The sequence below is a fragment of the Nipponia nippon genome, unplaced genomic scaffold (assembly GCF_047370975.1).
Source record: "Nipponia nippon isolate SJK-2023a ecotype South Korea unplaced genomic scaffold, ASM4737097v1 scaffold_3, whole genome shotgun sequence".
In the NCBI taxonomy this organism is placed as follows: Eukaryota; Metazoa; Chordata; class Aves; order Pelecaniformes; family Threskiornithidae; genus Nipponia; species Nipponia nippon.
This window is the reverse complement of record NW_028262347.1, coordinates 117,878,414-117,897,367: the sequence shown is the minus strand read 5'-3', so window position 1 is coordinate 117,897,367 and position 18,954 is coordinate 117,878,414. Positions and strand designations below refer to the sequence as shown.

The following is an 18,954-nucleotide window of genomic DNA, read 5'->3' as shown; positions in this document are numbered from 1 at the left end:
TCTTAAGACTATAGCAATTGAGAGTCAGGCCTGCAGTCTAATTGCAAGTGCAAAATTATGAACAGTCTTATTATTCCTTGTTATACCACAAATATTAATTTAATATAAATTAAATAAATTTAATACCATTTTATTTCTTCACAAATTTATTATTAAATGTTAATTAAGATTAAATTATTAAATTACATATTCATGTTAAAATTTTTATCCTACATCTATCGCTAAGTCCATGAATGCCTTCTGATGGTATATAGCTTCATAAAAATTAACCTGTCTCCAAAACCAAGAAATGCTTCCCCATCCTGAATCAATTACAAGCCCAAAATCCTATTTTATGGACGTGCTCAAATTTCACCTGTTTCTACAACGCTCCTTACTTCACATAGACCTCCTTAGAGAGAGTTTCTTTCAAATCCTGCCTCAAGCAAATACTTCTGCAAATATGTGGAACCTCTGAACTGAGTTCATTATCCACACGGCTTCTGAAAATTACTTTCTGAAGAAGTCTATTTCCCTCTCCCAAAACTTCAACATGATTAATTAGATGAGCAACTATATAGTATTTCTGATATACAGACATCACACCTATCCACACGGCTGTGCAATTTTCTCTTTGCTGCCTGAGTGAATAACTTGGGAGTCATAAAACATACATGCACACAAACCCCTGAAGAAATGCACAAGGGAATCTAGACTAAGTAATATTCAAGGGGGGGGGGGGGGGCAGACCACGACCTAAAAACGCTTCTGATACTCTTAAGCACAGACAATATCCTCCAAAACTCTCATACCTGTTATGAAAAAAGTCCACCCTTAAGATACAGAGCAGCCAGCAAGCCAGATTTATGCAGCCTGTAACCCAGGTTACCATTGAAATCTAGTACAGAGATGCCTTGAACAAGATTACTAGCTTATGCTGTTGAGCCCATGCACAAATAGAAACATGTAATGCTAGTATGTATAGACCAGAATATGCAACTTTTCCTGCACAGCAACATCCTTACACACAAACCTGCTAACCTCAGTTCTGTAATTCCCTTCAGAGCCATAGTTTGCAGGCTCCCAGACATTTCCATCCAGATTTTTAACAGCATCTTCCATTTTCCACTTTTCTGCAGATGCCATGACAAGACCTTTTAGACTAGAACGTTTTCTTAACTATACGGTAAGTATATCCTACCACGAAGAATGTAATGAGCAAAGTACAGAGAATTCAACGAGGATGAAAAAGAAACAACCACAAAATAAAGGCATCTTATCATTTAAACTATATCATCAAAACATGTATACTTCATAAATACATGATATACTGAAGATGAGCTTGTATAACGTGTTATCTTATAGGTTGACATCATCTTAGAAAGACTCCTAAATACTTTTGGTCTGTTAAAAACAAAAGAAAACAGAAAAAAATAAATTGAGAAATGTAAAGAGAGAGACTCAAAAACATAATGAGAAAGTTCTCAACAGGGAGGAAAAACTCAAAAGTTGCTGCTTCTTAAAAATTTGTAGATTTTTTAAACATAGGATATCTGAGAATCTCCTTCATCAAATCATGTTGTTTTATTCACAAAAAGTATGCCTTCAAGTAGCACCAGAAAAAGTGATATGATACACTGAAGCTTAAGCCTGCAATGGCATAACTTTGAGAACAAAGAATATTTCTTCTACTGAAGATCCTGTGCATCTATGCTCATACTCACCAAAATTAGCATACGTTAGTTTTGTCATTCTCCCAGCCTCGAAGTACAATAATTTACTTCCATACCCAGTGAATTACACAAAGACAATAAGGAAACTTGTAGATTAGAAAGTTACAACGTAAACTAGAATATCACACATTGCACAGTGCTTTCCTTCATCATCACAGACAAACAGACTAAATCTCAATTGCTGTATTTAAAAATAAGGAGTAAGATTAAGCACGTCCTTCATCTGCTTTGGTTTTCGTTACCAGATGGAAATAAAGAGAGTCAAAGTTATCAGAATGATAAAAAAAAAAAAAAATAGTGACTGTGAAAAGCAACAGGTGATGTGTTAAAGAACTGCTTAAGACTCTTTAAAAGGAATGTGCTTAGTAGGCAAGAACTTTAACCACAGTTTTTTTAATAATAGTAGGTAAAACTTTTTAAGATCTTTGCTGAGCATGACCTCAAAACCATCAAGACAATGCAAAGGAAAAATTCAGCGGAAGATGTTCTCAAATTCCATTTCAGTGCAACACTGCAAACCTCCATCATTTCAAAAGAATCTAACACACACTGGCTCTGCTTTCCAGTCCAACTGCTACTTACAAATGCAGTCAATCTGAATTAGAAAACTTAAGTCTAACTTTAAAGGAGTATTCTGCTTAGGTTCAGCTGCCTGTCACCTCAGAGTTTCATGTTAGAGAACATATTTCTGAATGCATACAAACCACAAAAGCAGTAAGTGCACTTCAAGGATGTATATAAAATTGAAAATAAAATAATCCAGCAATGTTCCTGTTAATGAACAGCTTTTATGAACTCAATATATTAAGCTGTGGTTTGCTTGTTCCCTGTCTCCCCTCCATCCCCTTTAAAAACAAGAAGATAGACCAACTACAAACTCAGTCCAGCTTTGATGTCCTGGCTCATTTGAACAGAGGACACCTTTCAAGATCAATTCTCTAAGTATTATCAATCTCTAACCTATATTGGTATGTATACCTGCATTAACAGAGGCCCCCCATATACTCCTTGAATGACGTACAGTACGTGTTTGGAACGGTCAGTCTAAAATATAACCACAAGATTCCTCGGCCATGTATCCATACCTGAATAATAAGCTTCATATTGTCTCCTATATCTGATTATGTTACATAGTAAAGGTCTCTGAGAAAACAAAGCACTTCAATCTATATTGTGTATTTGCATTAGAAGGACGTATAACTTGAAAACAACTCAGTCTTCCTAAAATGAGGACAGGGACAGAATTACAGAAAACTGTATAAACTCCCAAACTTCCATTTCAATTCAGTCACGTATTTGTTATGTTACCTTAGACAACCACACAACTTCAGGTTTCCTACATGTAAAACAGCTCAAAAAATAAGTGTCTATTTCTCAAGGCCATTGTGATGAGTAGCTACCTAGTGCTTAAATAAGATCTCCAGATACAAAGTATGATACGGATGTGCAGAGGTAAGTACTTCCTTGAATATAGGTAGGGTTTTTTTTCCCCGTGAAAACTAAAATAGTATAAGCAATTTGGAAATTAAAATCTCTAGAAAAATTGTGTCATTTTGATTTTAAAATAGATGCTCACAGATTATTCCTACAAAGTGCTACACTATTAAAACATACCCAGGAAAAAACCCCGAAGTTTTAAATACAAATGTTCTGGATTTAATATTTATATCAGCATTAGGTTTTAGAAAACATCTGCAAAAATATTTTCTAATGCAGTTGTCTTAACATGATGTTACAGCTGTGCACACAAGTGCAAACTTGTATGTTTTCAAAAGCAGACGTTTGTTTATCCAGTGTTTGTCATTTTTCAAGAACACCCCCCAGCTCCTGTTCAATGCTTTAAGTTGCCCTTTAGAAAAGCCTCAGTTGACTTAGGAAGCAAACAAAACAGATCTGCTGATCTGAGAGAACTACAGAAGCATGCAGCTTAATTACAGCAGCTCTATGACACTTCCTATGAAACACACAGTTCATTTCCCTCTTCCCCATAACTGCTGTGGTACATCTTGCATATATCCCATACACATTTGATTATCAAGTATCCTCCACAGCACATTAATCAACTGGGCTTCCACACAGAAACCTGAATGTGAGCTACTTTGTGTTTGTTTTGGCTTATTGTTTTGGATTTTCTTTGTGAGAAATACATACTTTTACATACACACACTCTTCCTCTATAGATTCAAAAAAAGAACAATTAAAGGTGCAAATTATCCTACAGTTGGATTAATCAGCATTTCAGTTTTACTAATAAAGCTGGAACTATCAAGTATTCCTTTATACAAGTCAGAGTGTAATGAAGTTTTCTTGAGTTCTGAAAGCTGCAATGCATTATCAAGAATATTAAGCTTACCATATTTTATTCACCACTACTATCCATTACGAAAAGGAAAGTATTTTAAACTGCAGCATGACTAGCAAGATACTTTTCTGGTTAATTCATGTCTGTCCTTGGATTGGGGGCAGTAATCAATGAAGTCCATTTGTCATCTTGTTCCACAGTGCCTCATGGTTTACTTACACCTTGAATAGTAAGTTTCTGCAAAGCTCACCAGATGATTTAAAGACATTATTGACCCCAGCTCTCTTCCCAGGCTTTTGACCGAAATCATTGCTGCTCACACCTTACTGCCGCAACTGGTAACGTACATTCTTAAGATCTGGTCCTTTTGTGATATTTCTGATTGTTCTTCAGTCCCAGCTCCTGCCTCCCAATAGTTACATGACATACTCAACATGATCCACTTTTTCATTGAAGGCATGTTCAATGCCTTCAAGGTAACAGAGAACAAGCTGAAAACTCAAAACCACGGGAACAAACATACATCTATGCATAAAATAAAAGTGCATGTCTATAATAAAAATCTACATTTAAAGACTGTGAATCCAGACTCACAATCCTGCAATAACATAATGCAATCATCCTACAAATCAGGAATGCATGGTTCTTTGATACTGATATGGGAATGTAATGACTAATACAGACCATTACATTCATATAAGTAGAGCAGTACGTCTTCAAAATATCTGTTAAGTACTACTGTGTATCGCAATATTTTTTTTGTAAAACTTAATTCAAGGTTGGGGGTTAGGTCTTTGGGGGTCTTACCTTCTGAAATAAAATCTTATCAGCGATGGCCAATGTAAAATTTTTCCAACAATTCTCTTGAATAAGACAACAATTTATTCTTCAAATATTCTGCAGTAATACAGACTGCTGGCAAGTTTTAGATCCATCCAACCTAATGCAGAATTTTACTCATTTTTTTGAGATATATGGCATAGTTTAGACAACAGTACTTCATGCCATAGTATTTATCATATTCTAGGAAGAAATACATTCTCTAAAATGGTACCTAGCTTATTAGCTTTCCCTCATCATTACAGTAGTGGGTCACCTCAAGTCTTTAACCTTACAGGAAGTGTTATTTCCTTTTTACAGATGAGACACTGAAGCACATAAATTATGGAAGAAATCCATACGAAAATGCAGATGCTGAGTGTCATTTTATGTGCCTGCATCCGATCTTTAAGTACTTCAGTACTTGTTCCATTGCCAGGTAATCCTAGAATATCCTGGCTTCAAAATTCCCTACCCAAATCATGGTTCTCAGGCACGTGCTGCTTAAAACTTGGAAATATTCTACAGCTAGTTTGTTTCTAAACAACATTAGCATGAACAAACTAGACATTTTACCACCATATGATGATAGTAGCACATTTCCATCCTTAGCTAAGAAACATAAAATATGGATTCAAACAGATCCTGGAATCCATTTCTTCCAGATGAGTCACGTGAACGCTAAATTTTGGGAGAGATTTTACAGTGAATTTGTTTTTTTGCAAAATGCTGTTGCGTTAACAGAGAGTTTAAGATGTTTACCCTAGAATATTCTACAGAGCTGCTGGCTAAATTACTCTTCAGAGATCTAAAAGCTTCAGGTTTTTCTGTCTGCAGGAGACTTCAAAGTTGAAAGCAGTTCTTGCACCTTGCGAACAAGCACTAAGTGACAGTGTTGAGCTCAGTTCCATCATTTCTCAATAGGATCTTACCCCACACAGCACTCTGAAATCAATGCAACTCTTCTGTCCACTCATTAGGCTTTTAAGACTATATGGGGCAACCTATAATACTAGTTGGAAAATTCCCCCTGCTCACCTACCTCACATGAAAACGTAAACTTTGCATATATTTTACTACTGTTCTTTTATTACTCTTAACAGCTGCAGTTCACTGGCGTGCCCATATTTTTAGGTATCATCATCATTTATTCCTCCTTACATCAACTTCGTAGTGTGTTTTCCAAGACTAGACTATACAGCTAATAATAAATTCCATGGACACTGACAGATAATTATTCTTCAATACTGCATGAGTTTTCCAATGCATTTTTTTGTCTATGTAGTAGTGTTTTACATAAGGTTTTTTTCCCCAGCACTTCAGTTAGTACGTGTAAGAATATCCCAAGGATATTCCTGTAGCATCTCTTATTACCTCCTACCTTTTCTGCCTACATTTTGATACAATTAAATCAATTTCTAATGCAGTATGATAGACTGATCTCGCAAAAACTACTCATACTCATTTTAAAAAGATGACATGAACTATGGTAATGCCGTCCAAAATATGATCATCATGCCTTCTTTTTGGTTAAAGGAAGTAAGAGATACACGGCATGAGATTATTTATTTGCCAAATTAAATTTAAAACATGATAAATATTAAATGCTATAACCAGTACAGGCATTTCTGTATCATTTATGGATAGACTTAAGCATACATTGCTAGAACTGAGCTTTTTACACACCCACAGCAATAGCAACCTGCCTTTGGTGCTGTCTGAAGGCCTGACAGGCCACCTGTTCCCACACTTACTTGCTTAAGTAACAAACTGCTTAGTCTGCAAACAAACCAGACTCCAGAATCCACGAGCCCTTTGCCTAACTTGCATTTGGATTCAATCCTATAGATGGGCTCAGAGTTACACACAGGAAGGGGCTCTGTACATTGTTAATTATCTACTGCTTGGGGGGGGGGGGGAAGAGGGGTGTTTTTAAAAGAGCATAGCTCCATCCCAAACACATACATGTTTGTAGCCCCACAATTAAATATCAGCCTGAACAGGGGAGGCTGTGTTCAGTTCACAGACTAGTTTGAGAAAAGCAGGGCCACGTATCAATCACTCAGTACTGAGGATGCAGCAACTCTGAGAAGACTTGTGAGGGAGAAAATACTGGAGCGAGCTGCCAGCACAGCGCTAAGCTTCGAAGCACTCTCTGCAGCTGCACGCAGCAGGACACCAAGCAGCAGGGGAGAGGTTACTCTGCTTCTACATTTCACCAGTACAACCATTACCAAAAGACAAGCATCTAGTTCTGGCATTCGTAGCTCAAGAAGGCAGATAAAATAGGGAAGGCTAAAAACCAAGAGAGTAATCAAGGATGGAAAAACTTGTTTTATGTTGAGATGACTCAAGGAACACTCCTCCTCCATTCTCAGTGAGGAAAAGATGACCATATTTTCACCTACACAGGGAACATAGACCTGACGTACTGAAGGCTCTGCAATGAAGGCATTACTCAAAACACAAGAAAATAGGGCAACTAAAAGAGACAAAAAATGAGAGAGGGTAGATTTTCTGGATTAGGGGCATTATGCATTTGTTTTTGCTGGTTATAGAAAACAGTGAGGATAACTAAGCAATGGAAGAATTCTGAAAGTCTGTAATGGGCTGTCAGTCAGTGGAAGTGTTTTCAGACACATACAGATGCTTTTCTAAAGCACATGTCCAACTCAAACAGGAATTAATTCAGAATCATAGGATCATTTAGGTTGGAAAAGATCATCAAGTCCAACTGTTAACATAGCACTGCAAAGGCCACCACTACTCCATGTCCCTAAGCACCACGTCTACACAGCTTTTAAATACCTCCAGGGATGGGGACTCAACCACTTCCCTGGGCAGCCTGAGTTACCCTACAGCCTGCATAAGAAGAGCAACCTTACAAACTGTAAGAACAGGTAATCAGAGAGTTCATTTCTGGTCTTGTCTATAAAAACCCATTTAAAAAAACATTCAAATAGTTTAGTGGTGGACTTGGTAGTGTTAGGTTAACGGTTGGACTCCGTGATCTTAAGGGTCTTTTCCAACCTAAATGATTCTATAGAGGAAGTATTAAACAACAACAAAAAATACAGTAATAAAAATATTTTTAAAGTTTTCAAAAAAAAATGCTTTCCTTTAAAAAAAAACACTTTTCAGTTCAGATTGTTTAGCTTGTAGGAGGAGTTTAGCATAGTCATATGGCTTATGCTTCTACATTTCAAAACAAGATTAGAAGAAAAACATGTATCCCTTAAATTCAAAATCTCTTTATTATATGAACTATCATTGTATATTAAAATTTTAATACAGACAGAGAGAATAACTCACACTGGAAGAAGTTTTTCAGAGCATCACCACTAAAATCAATTTAAATAAAGATCACATTTTATAAGGATAAAATAACAATCATTGATATTTCCACTAGTTTAATTATATTAACATTCACATGTTGACTTGTAAAAAGGCAATTTGCAGGTGTAAAATCTCACACACAATTCCATTGATGTCAATAAGAATAATTACGCATATGTCTTGAATCAGATGCAGGCCATGCTGATGACAAAGACAGTTTTGCAAGTGATAGCCTGTCTCAGGATTTCACCCTGTATAATAAATAAATAAATAAAAATAATAATAATAATAATAATAATATAATAATAATAATAATAATATAAATAAAGTTGCACCAGTTTAATGGTGATGTTTCACATTAAAGTTAAGGCAAACTAAGCCTGTACCACTTCTAAGGGACAATTTTCTTTTCCCATCCACACCTGCTCATTCCTGCTACCTCCTTTGGGTCAGCGAGAGACTTACGCAAGTGAAGTAACATGAGGAAACTGAGCCGGCTTAAAAAAAAGTTGGCTGGGAGGTGGGGAGAGATGCTCCTGTTGATGCTTTTCAACTCTCAGCAGGAATATTAATGCTTACATAAGAAGTGGAAAGATGTAATCAAAGAGAAGCGTGAAGGATAAAGTCACCCCTTTTCACAGCAGCATGCACTTCAACTGGCTGCAGCTAAAACTAACTTTTCTCTAAAGATCGTTTCTTATACAGCATTATTGTTCATTTACAATCTGCAATTTAAGGACACGTTCCTTGCATGAGTCATTCTGCAGACAGCACAATTCAGAGGTTTACACAGAAATAAGGATTTTGCCTGGAATAATAAAATTTGATACACTTTTAACATTTCAGTTGTGAAGGTGCTTGTACTTGGAAATTGTTTAGTCCTTGAAGAACACAGAATCTTTTATAGGAACTCTAGAAATTAAGGAGAACATGCAGGAGGTAATTTAGAAGTGTAATAAGAACATCTGGAGACAAGGTTTAATAATCAAACAGATCAATTTGCTCTTACTCTCTCGACAACAACTAGATATCTAGGACTAGGCAAAGCAGATTAACTGAAGCATAGGTACTCTAAGGTGCTCACCTATCCTGTACAGTCTGCTTCATTACATATGCCAATTAGGACACACAAGTTATCAAATAAACAATGATAACCATCTGAAGACACACTGTACTTTTTTTAAAAACAGTATTTTAGAAGACTGGATATTTCTAGTCATTCAGACACTCAAGAGGAAGAGCAGTTTCATGCACAGTTTTTTCTCTAATGCTCATCCACCCACCAGTGTACAAACCAGAGCTAGGGAAAGGGGTAACGTTTTGCTCCAACCTGAAGGAAACTTTTTTTTTCTCCTTCTAAGAGGTCATTCTGTGAGTAGCAAAACTAATGAAACCTGTTTTCCTGTACTGCTGCATCTCAAGATTGATTGACTTTGACATCTAAATACGTAAAAGCTGTGACTGCAGCTTTTCCTACAGTTGGGCCATTCATAATGTTTGTCTCCCTGAATTCCCTGGAGTCTCATAACACAACTCATTTGGGCAGACTTTCCCTCTCCCTTCTGCCCAAACTCATATCATCGTGAAAACTGTACCTGACCAACAAATTCAAAGGTATAGGATAGGGGAAGAAAGGGTGGCAGATGTAGCATTAAAAGCTTCATTTCCTTAATAAATCAATCTATCAGAATAAAACTGGACACTGTGCTTTTATGCTTTATTTCTTTACATCTTGGGAACTGTGCTGTTTGAAGCTTCCCTACTATGAAAACAGAACCTGCTCACCCTTTGGCTTTCTTGTCTTTCAACCTGTCTCCCGTAGGCAGGCAGACAGAATTCCTTTCCCCTCTCTTTTTATAACTAAATTTCCCTTTTTTATTTTGGTAAAAAAAAAAAAAAAAAAAAAAGTTTTTGCATTCTGTCAGATCTGAAGGGAAAAAGAAAAAAAAAAAGTTTAAGAGAGAAGGAAATAAGTCAGAATTGCATTCAGATATCCATCCTGAACAGAGAGTAAAATAATTTACTGTCAGGCAGAGATGAGGCCTAGATCATTCTGAAAAGTGACTGACATGGATGTGAATGCAATGCAGTGAGAATAACAACACTTCCATTTATATAACGAGTTACCACATGCTTCACAATACAAGGAGTAAATACAAAAGTTGATAATTAAGGGTAATAAAATAGCACTAGAGAATCTTTTTGCCCATTTTTCCCCTATCCACCCTTCTTTCACCCAGTCCAGAGTAACATTTGCAAAGCAGTCTACTTACTCAGTAGTTCTCCTACAAGGAAAAGGCAAGGTTACCATAAGGCAAGGTTACTATAGTACTGTCAATTAATTTTGACACCTGCTTACAAAGATTGATCAACTATTTTTGATGTCTCTCTATTATGTTATTTCTCAGTTTAGAAAAGAAATAAAACTGAGCAAAAAATACTACACATCTCTCACCAAAGAATTAATGGCCCCAAGTTACCCCTAGGTAGAGTATTTCTCTTACAATAATGTTTCTGATGCTTCCTAATGTAAGTCACTCGTTCCCAGAAGAGCAAAAATAACCATACTTCACTTATATGAAGAAAAATAAAGACCTTTTTATTTTCAAGTGTTTTAAGCCTACCCTTGAAAATCTGTTTCCTCAAATAATCTAGTGACAGAAAACAGATTTTACATGTGTCCAATTTACGTCATTGAAAGTTCAATTTTAATCTTGCGTAACAGAGACACACCCAGGCACTTCAAACTGCTGAAACTTTGAAACAACATAAACGTTTAGAATAATACACAAGGTTCTGTTAACATTTGTATAGATCGTATCTACAACCCATAAATTAATTGTTAATGCAGTTATAATAGCCAAACACACTTTTCAATCTTTATGTCATTCTGAAACATTCTTCATAATAATTTTTACTGACAGAAGCAACTGCTGCAAAAGTGATATACAACCAACATAACTTGTCAAATGAAAGTACCACTGCCGCAAAAGCCCAGCCCTGGCTACCTGTGCATAAAGCAGATGCTCACGCTTCACAGACAAACAGAAACAATACGCTAGTGTTCCACGACAATAAGTCAAACCATCGATTGCCACAGAAGTCAGAAAGGTCTTCAGTCACCTGGCCATAAGGCAGACTAACATTCATTTTCCAGCTCTTCAGTTGTAAATACGTAGACTTGACTCATCACCCGTTCAACACCCATCTGAATTTTCAGGATTCAAAATACAACCACTCAGAGTTGCTGCTCGCATTGTAACACACATTAACATATTTCATGCCATCCCCAACTCACAGGACTTGAAAAGCTTTAAATCTTAGAATGCTTATTTTCATTGCAGAGTCTATTTTGCTTCTAAGAATAAAGATGAGCTATCAAAGATACCAGTATGAAAATGTCCTCAGTAAAAACAGGTCTCCAAAATAATAGAAACAGCTTATGTTCAAGATAAAAATCATAATGCAAGCATCACTGTCATTTCTGAAGCTAAGCATGAAAGAATATAGAGGGGTTAATAAAAAAAAAAAAAAATCTATTTTGATTTCACCAAAACTCCTAAACAGCACATCAATTAAGCACTGTGTTAGCCGAGCTCAGAAGAGGTGCCCTTTCAACATTCAGGCAGAACTTCCTCTAGGTGGGGATGGATTATTAACTTTCTGCCAGAAGTGAAAACGTAACTACTGTGCCTCCTCGCCCGACAAATACAACCAATGTAAAGAAACACAAGTGTTTTAACAGATAATCAAGGAAATACCTGTAAGGACTGGATAAAGGCTCCAGTAACCATTCAGAGAACATACTAATTCACAACAAGCTTTGAAATTTAAGAAATGAAAATTTGCTGCAGCCCTTGCACTATTAGGGTCTGTTGTGAGTGGCATCCAGACAAAGGATACAAGTAATCTCTTTAAAGCAAGGAAATAATAGCTCTGCAAGCCTGTCTCCTGCAGATCAGCACACACAAAGAAGATTCACCTGGGCCTCCTCTCCTCACTCTGTCCCTACAGAATTAGCCCATTGTTCCACAGCCCGGAGCAGTACAAACCCCAAATCCTCAATACACACAGGCAACAAACGACCAACTTTAAAATCTTATTACCAAGTTCACATGCAGGTAAACTGTATTATATTTGCCTTATATTACCTTTAAACTCACTGATGGAATAATCCACCAGATATTATCAGTGAATTGTTTCTTCCTCTGCAGCATGCACATTACTTCAACCAACATGTCTGACTCCCAGCTACTCAACTTCCCAAGCTAACACGTTACTGGATTTACTTTTTGTTTATTTAGGGGTGAGTGACCTCGGATTAAATGTTTAAAAGAGATGTCTATTATATAGCTTAATTTTAGTACTCCAAAGGGAAAACTGAACTTAAACACAATTTAAAATAGACAATTATTGATACTTTTACCTATTAAAGTACTTTCCAAAGATAGAATTTGAATTCTGTAAGACACAGCCTCACCAATATATTGGTGTTAGCTAGATATTAGAACACTTTCCAGCTCTATATGTCAATATACTTCATAAATAGAGTTCCAGCTTTTAAGGGCTGTTTTACAAGGGAATGAAATGAGATGTCCTGTCCAAGGTTATATAGCGAAATAACAGCAAACAGTATTCTTCACAGCCAGTCTCTACACTGATACCAAAGGGGGCGGGGGGGAAGTGACAGCCCTATAAATTAAGTCTTCTTTTCCACTACATATAGAAAAGCAAGTGTCAGGGTGCGCTTCCTTCTCACTGATCAATGACTCGGTATCACATCCACTTTTAAGAAGAAGGTAGTTCTAGCTTCGCTGACCACTCACTCCTTTGCAAAAATATGTTATTGTTCTACATTCACCACTTTCTCCTCTCCTGCAAACCTTGTCATGAGCGATGTACATTTCACTAAGTTACTTATGTAACCCTGAATGTGCCTGACTAATGCCCACTTAACTAAAACACTTGAAAGAAAGGGAGGGAGGCTGGAACGAGCAAAACACTTTCACTCTCCAGAAGGAAAAAGTCATTCAAATCCACTAGTAATTTTTGCTCCCTGGGCAGCCCCATGAAGCGCACATATCATTTCCATGACACTTCCAGAAGGGACAGCAGCGACACAGCTTTAGGCCGATTTCTCCTTGTCGCTCAGTTCCCATCAAGTGGAGCAGCCCATTTTCAGCGGTAAGTCAGCAGGTGCAATTTTCCATCAGAGGACTGCGTCCTGTGTTCTTAGAGGGAGGGACCAGGAGGTGCAGGACCCTATTTCATCCTTAACTTCTGTCACATACTTCCACCACACATGAACAAAATCATAGCAGACACATGCAAAAAACAACAACAACAACAACAAAAACCCCAAATAACACAAAAAACAACCAAACCCAGGCAAGTGAAAACAACAGGAAAAGGGTGTAGGGGGAGAAAAAGGGAAGCGTAATAAGCAGAGACTTACTTGAACCTGCCCTGGCAATGTTGGCACTGGTCTCCCACCCAGCCCTGGTCGCAGACACAGGTGGAGTTGACACAATGACCCGAGAAGCAGGAGATTTTGTCGCAGGACTTGGACTGGGACACCTGGGCGTAGAGGGCCAGGTACAAGAAGCCGTAGAAGAGCAGCCAGCTGTTCACATCCAGGAACGAGGGGAAGCAGCAGCAGCAGGAGGAGGGGAAAGGTCTCCAGACGCCCGGGGGCTGGGGGGCAGCTCCCGCTCTCCTGGCAGCGCTGCCCGGGTCCATCTTCGCCGCGGGGGCCATGGGCCGAGGCGCGGCCGGCGGCGGACAGCGACGGCAGCGCCGCCCGCGCACCCCGGGCAGGGGCAGCTTCCCCCGAGGGGAAATAATCCAGCCAGGGAGATTCAAACCCCCCGCTTCCTTCTCGCCTTCCTCTCCTCCCTCCCGACCCCAGCGCTGCCTCCTCCGGCCCCTTCAGCCCTCCGCGCCCCGTCACTCCCGAGGGGCAGCCCGGCAGCGGCAGCCCTCAGCCATCCTCCCCTTCTCTTCGTCGTCCTCCTCAGGGCTCATCGCTCCCGTCTTCTTCCATGGAGGAGGCGAGCTGCTGCTTGACCTTGTGTTTTCTCCTCGCCAGATATGCCCCCCACCGGCCTGCACACCACACACACACCTCCCTCGATCATGTAGCCCCCCGACTCCCCCTTCTCCTTTGTAGTCCCTCTGCCCGCGGCACACAGGCAGGCGGCAGCGAGGAGGAGCGCGGGGAGGCGGGGGCCGCCGTCCTCTCGGCAGTCAGTCAGTCAGATGGGAAGTGAGGGCAGCCGGGCCCCGGAGCCGCTACGGCATCCCGCACCGGCGCGGGGGGGGGGGGGGTGGGGGGACTCGGCGGCGAGGAAAGGGCTGAGGAGCTCTTATCCCCTCTCCGTTATTAGCCCTGCAGGGAAGGGAGGCGGGAGTAGGGTGAACAGCCCCTCCGCGTCCCAGCTGACAGCTTCCAAGCAGCCATTTTTAAAGGCTAGTTGTCATCTCCTCTCAGAGCCGCCTGCTCGCTCTAACGCCTCCCGCCCCTCGGTCCGTTTGGATCCGTCCCTCCCTCACCGGCGGAGGGAGGGGGGCCCGGCCCGGCCGGCGGCGCGGGGAGGGCGGCAGACCACCCTCCCTCCGCCCGGAGCGGGGACGGCGCAGCCGGGGTGATCGCCCACGGCAGCCCCCGCGCCCCGCACGCCTCTCCCGCCCCTGCCCCCGCGCCCAGCCGCGGCAGCCTGCGCTCTCTGCTTCAGCAGAAACCCCTCCCGCCCACGCTCAAGAAAAACACCGGGCGGGGGGGAGATGAAACGGCACTGGGCCCTCCCGCTGCACAAAGCCGGCGGAGAGCTGCAGCCGCCCGGACCCCGGGGGCCCTGCGGCCCGGCGCGGGGGGCAGCGGGCGGGGGCGGACCCGTCCCGCCCCGCCGGCCTCCCTTAGCGGGGGCGGGGGACGGTGGGAGCCCCCGGGTCGGCGCTCCGGGCCGCCGCCGGGGCTCTGCTGTCTGCCGGCCCGCTGCCTTGATCCCGTCTCCGCAGGAGCCGGGCCGGGCCGCGCCGGTATATGCCTCAGGTCCTGCGAAGTTCAGAGGCGGTTTTCTTTGAACTCATGACGGTTAATACTAGAGGAGATGTTACACATCGTTTTGAAACCCCTACCTTCCTAAGATTTACTCCATCTTCTCATTTTACAGTTCAAATCAAGACGTTGCCTTCCGCTTACAGCCTGATGAGCAGTAACAAAAGTTCCTAGCCTTGTAAACAGAGCTGTACGAAAGTAATCGTTGTAATAAAGTTGCCTAAAATGTCCTGTCTTCTGCAAAATGTGCCGTTCACAGCTCATCTTTTTCAACTTTGCTATAACCTGTTTTCATTTCATGATTTTTTTACAAGAAACGAATAATGAGCCTTGCTGTCAAGCAATGAAAAAAATAACAGCAATCAAACCCTCTGAAACTTTCTCCTAATGCTGAAATTGAGAATTTATGACATGATGTCTCTATTCCAAGAAGATAAAGAAAAGGCATTTAATTTCATCTCCTGGTACCATCTCAAAACAGATAGGTCCAAAGCGCCCTGTGTTAGAGCCTGAAATCAGATCCAAATCAACCCTTCTCCAGATTCTGCAGTTCTTGCCCTTGGAGTGTGGAGGAATTGTTTGGGTTTTAGTTTAACTTGTTTTTTGCAACCCTCACCTGAATTTCCAAAAAAAAAATCAAAGTACATGAGTACTACAGTAAGGAGCACAGTAACATCCAGCAGTATCTATTTGTACTTTCTGTGATACAAGAGTCCAACCAAGATCAGGATGTCAGAGCTAAGCACGGTACAAACATCACAGAGAAACAGTCTGTGCCTTAAGGAGTGTACAGTCTTGATGGAGGGAATACCTGCAAGTGTGTGGGGAAAACCGAGGTGAAAAGTGATTTGTCCCGTTTCACTCCAGAGGATGTCAGGAGGACCACAGGCGCTCTCCATCCAGGAGTCTGTACATTGTCCTCCTCACAGAGCTGCGATAGATCATTTCATTGTTCTGGGTCAGACACATTTCTCAGCTATTAGACGTCTCTTTGTATGTGTTTTGTAATGAATTGGTGAGTTCATGCAACGAGAGGAAATGGAAATTGTGTTGCTGCTTTATATTTTATGAAAAAAAAGCTGAGGCTGAAGCTTTTGTTGAACAGCCTGCTAATTGTACAGTATTACATGTGATTAAGGCTGCTGAACAACTGCCCTCTGTTAAATAACATTATGAGACCAGAAATGCAGTTAATACGAGATTACAGTCCAAGACACAAAGTCAGTGTCTTGTGTTCTTTTATCGCAGAAACACTTTAAGCAATAGTTTCGCTTACCATGGCAGGGAGATACATTCCTCCTCCACTTTCTCAATTCCTTTAGACCAACCAAAAAACTTCTAAAGCCAGCACTATCTTTTTCTCAGACTGAAGAAAGATTTTGCTTCAGATCTGCAGAAGTCAGCCAAATCATTGAAATTAACATTCACAGCAAAGCTAAGCTCTCAACAGTCCTTTACCAGGCAAGACATCTATTCAAAAGCACAATGATCGGTGTGCATTTGTCCATTAAATGTCAAATGTCTTCTTCAGTAATGAGTGAAAAAAAAAAAAAAGGACAAGAGAAGAGAAATACAAATTTACATTGGGCAAACTTAAACTGCTTTTTAGGTAATTCTGTGAAGCTGGAGGAAAAACACAAATAGACCATCAGAAAAGGACTAAGATTGTTATAAGAGGTGCAGAGAATAGTATGACAGCAATTTTACTGCATAAATAGCCATAACTAAAAACCTAAACACAACTGTAAAGGTTTCTAGATTTAGAACAGTGAGGAGGAAACACTGGACAGCTATGTCCTGGCTAAATGTAACAAGCTACAAAAATGAGGGAATGCAAACCTTTTGGCTGCTGTATGCCACATCAGTGCAGTAGATATTTCATAACCCTAGGATATGAATGATGTGCAAATGCCAATATCGGTTCTCTTCTATGCTGATTTGATGGGATTTTTTTGGTGGCAGATGAAGTTAACAGATCTGGCTGAGAGAAGTCAGATCTGTCAATCCTTTCATCGTTACATGCATATCTGTAATTTCCACTTTTCTTGGAAGTGTAACATTTTACACCTTTCATCCTTCTGGTTCTTGACACAGAAATCGTTTACACTTTTAAAGGACTAATGTACTAAAACGTCTTGGGTAGAATTTACAACTTGAAAGCATTTGAATAACTTATCAAAAGTTTTAAGTTACTGAATAAAAACAGATGAGATGACAGACTAGAGTAGTGACGTAGAAGGTTATGTGAACAAAACCTTCCAAGAAAACATCCATCACAGTAGGAAAGTAAAATTAAAAGGACAAGTGTAAAGGCTTCGTAGCTGTTACTATCAAAACCTAAGCACTAGTATGCAAGGAGAAAAATACCGATACATTTGTGTTCATTCAGCAAAACAGCTTCAAGTATATTTAAAGATCTATACGGTTGCTGTTGTGAGGCAGGGTGGAGTGGATAAAGGGAAACAGCCCTCAAACACAGACTTCTTCAGTTGTTCAGAATTTCTGCAAGACCCTGAGGAGAAGAATATAGCAGGATCCATCCTCTCCTCCATAACCCCCCCCACCCCCACCCCTCCCTGCTCTGCTGGCCCTCTCCTACAGGCTGATAGCAATCAAACCTTGCTGCAGAGGACATCTTTCCTTAAGGATGCTTAATCCTATTTAGGGTATCTAGTGCAGATGTATTTTTGCAGTGATGTTGAGAACAATGATATAACTAGCTGAACAGAAGAGGGAGGAAAAAAGATTAGCTTCGTGGTTGACCTCTTTGCAAGGATATTAAGAAAAACAAACATTTTCCATGCCCTTTCCCTTCTCACTGGGACAGGCATTATCAGACTCATTAAGTAAAAGGGGGCAAGCTCTGCACTGCTTCTGGGCAGGGATATACAGAGCTGAGTTGGCCTTATGGCATGTTGGTAAAACTAGCATGTAGATTGCTGTAGCGGCGGTAATAGCTGCAGAGTGATTTGATACAGTTTCAAGAGCTGTTCGAGCTTAACACATCGGAGCAATGTACAGGCTTTATGGTGTGCAGCATGTAGGCTTCTTACTGAACCTTACAAGTATAACTTGGCTGTAGGCTTTCCCTTTTCTTCCCAAATATGCACATAACACTTTGGATGGAGGACAACATAAGGCTTCTTTTCCTAAATTCCATGCTAATTTTTCCTTGAGTGACACTGAGTCACCTGAGCCATTCCATATAACCCTTTCTGATATTATGAAAACTACGAGTCTCTTCCATGAGGTAAAACAAATTTGTCCCTACTCAGCAGATTCTAGTGCTAACAGAATAATGTGTGTTACAATTCTGTGTTCATATTTATCTTATCCAGTAAGTCAACTCTTGGGCGGCAGCAATTTTATAAGATTAAAAATATAAGCCTTCCCTTTCCTACTTTTTTTTTTTTTAATTTAGAAAGAAATAAAGTTCACAGAAGATTCACTGGCACCCTTCTAAAATGAAACCTTGATAGAAAATCTTACCTTTCTTAACAGCCATGCATGCATTTTGCTACAGCAGTAAGTCATGTTTGTTACCATCATCTCCAATAAGTATTGGCAAGCAAAATACCATACAATAAAGACAGTCAATGATGTAGAAAGCTTAACAAACTCCAAAAGAACTACAAAACAAAGGAAGAGGAAATTAATCTTTATTTTATTTTATCAAAAGCCAATATCTGGAGAAAAAAACGTTTGGGTCAGTTCTATATTTTTTATGC

The 18,954-nt window shown here is 40.1% G+C and overlaps 1 protein-coding gene across 3 annotated transcripts in view; it reads right to left on the bottom strand.

Moving 5' to 3' along the window:
- Nucleotides 1–14,721, bottom strand: part of ATRNL1 (attractin like 1) — a 528,683-nt gene extending 513,962 nt beyond the window's left edge. Inside the window, exon 1 of one of the 3 annotated variants that reach the window (XM_087766532.1) lies at nucleotides 13,625–14,721. In XM_087766532.1, the coding sequence (XP_087622658.1) occupies nucleotides 13,625–13,926 (302 nt within the window). In that variant the 5' untranslated portion in view covers nucleotides 13,927–14,721. The remainder of the gene's footprint in view (nucleotides 1–13,624) is intronic. The other 2 variants (XM_087766530.1, XM_009476061.2) reach the window with 2 other exon arrangements.
- Between the last annotated feature and the right edge of the window lie 4,233 nt (nucleotides 14,722–18,954).